The 1,247-nt window shown below is 44.8% G+C and overlaps 1 protein-coding gene across 1 annotated transcript in view; it reads left to right on the top strand.

Annotated features, from left to right (window-relative positions):
- The first annotated feature begins 497 nt into the window (after nucleotides 1-497).
- KLF10 (Kruppel-like factor 10) overlaps nucleotides 498-1,247 on the top strand; it is a 2,397-nt gene continuing 1,647 nt past the window's right edge. The window contains 2 exon segments of the mRNA XM_010191672.1: nucleotides 498-728; nucleotides 833-1,247. The exon segment at nucleotides 833-1,247 is cut by the window's right edge and continues 11 nt beyond it. Of these exon segments, the coding sequence (XP_010189974.1) occupies nucleotides 498-728; nucleotides 833-1,247 (646 nt within the window).

Below are 1,247 nucleotides of genomic sequence, written 5' to 3'. Positions count from 1 at the left end.
GCGTTCCGCAGAATGTGGAAGGAAAGCTGCGTGAGGGGTAATCGTGGCACACGCAGCCTATGTGACAGTCCTTTCTCGTATGTCAAAATAAGCACAATCCTGAGCGCTGTGCTTAAAGCAAGGAGGGTGAGATGAGTGAAGAAGTTTTGCGGTTTTTTGTGAAGATTTTTGTTAAGCTTTCAGACATGACACTTGCAATATGGAATAACTTAAGCTGTTGCTTAAGATTTGTAGGGAATTCTTTTGTGTCAAGAAAGTACATAATCTTCACCAGATGGCCAGATTTCCCCACTAACAACTTCATAAAAATATTATGCAAATAAGACAGAAGGCAGGAAAATACAGGCATACTCCCATATGACCAAATGTATTTATCTTTCACAGGTTGCGTTGTTTGCTTTTTGCAGTGCCTTTGAACAACTAACTGCAACATATTCAAAGTGAGCATCAGGTTTAAAGTTTCCTTTTTTCACCTCTAACTGAAACAGGAGGAAGAAATGGAGATGATGACTGAGAAACAGAGAGATAATAGGTATTTCTGGAACAATACTCCTGAAAAAAGCGATTATGAGGCTGTAGAAGCCCTTATTTCTATGAGTTGCAACTGGAAATCTGACTTCAAAAAACATGCAGAAATGAGACCTATAACGCCAGCATCTGATATGTCGGAAGAGAGTGATGAGACTTTGCTTCCTGGAGCAGCAGATTTTAATTCAATACCAGCATTTGTAAGTTTTTTTGAGTTTGTACATGTGTATGCTTGTTTTTAGCAATTAGTGTGGCAATGTGTTGGTCACACACCTCCCCTTACTGTATCTCTTTCCTTGTGCAGTGCCTGACCCCCCCCTACAGCCCTTCCGACTTGGAGATGTCACAGGTAGTCCATCCAGGGGCACCCGCTGCAGTGCTCAGCAAGTCACTGGTCGAGACCGCCAAGCCTCTGGCCATACCTCGGAGAGAGGCAGAGAGGCCTCCAGCTGCTGGGCCTCTGAAAGCTCAAGTGACGAGCGTTATCCGCCACACTGCTGATGCCCAGCTTTGTAATGACAAAACCTGCCCAGTGAGAACAGCCAGCGTGCTGAAATACCAGGACAGCGTTTCGAGGGAAGCAAACACTAAAAACATTAAAGCAGAACAGTCGGTATGTTCAGCCACAGCACCTAGCAGAGCCAGTGATGAGAGTGGTGAACTGCTGATGGTGGAAGGAAAAAACGTGGAATCGGCTGTCAGTCCAGTGCCCTTGAGAA

This window comes from Mesitornis unicolor, unplaced genomic scaffold, assembly GCF_000695765.1.
Source record: "Mesitornis unicolor isolate BGI_N332 unplaced genomic scaffold, ASM69576v1 scaffold52049, whole genome shotgun sequence".
NCBI classification, from domain to species: Eukaryota; Metazoa; Chordata; class Aves; order Mesitornithiformes; family Mesitornithidae; genus Mesitornis; species Mesitornis unicolor.
This window is presented reverse-complemented; position numbering and strand designations above follow the sequence as displayed.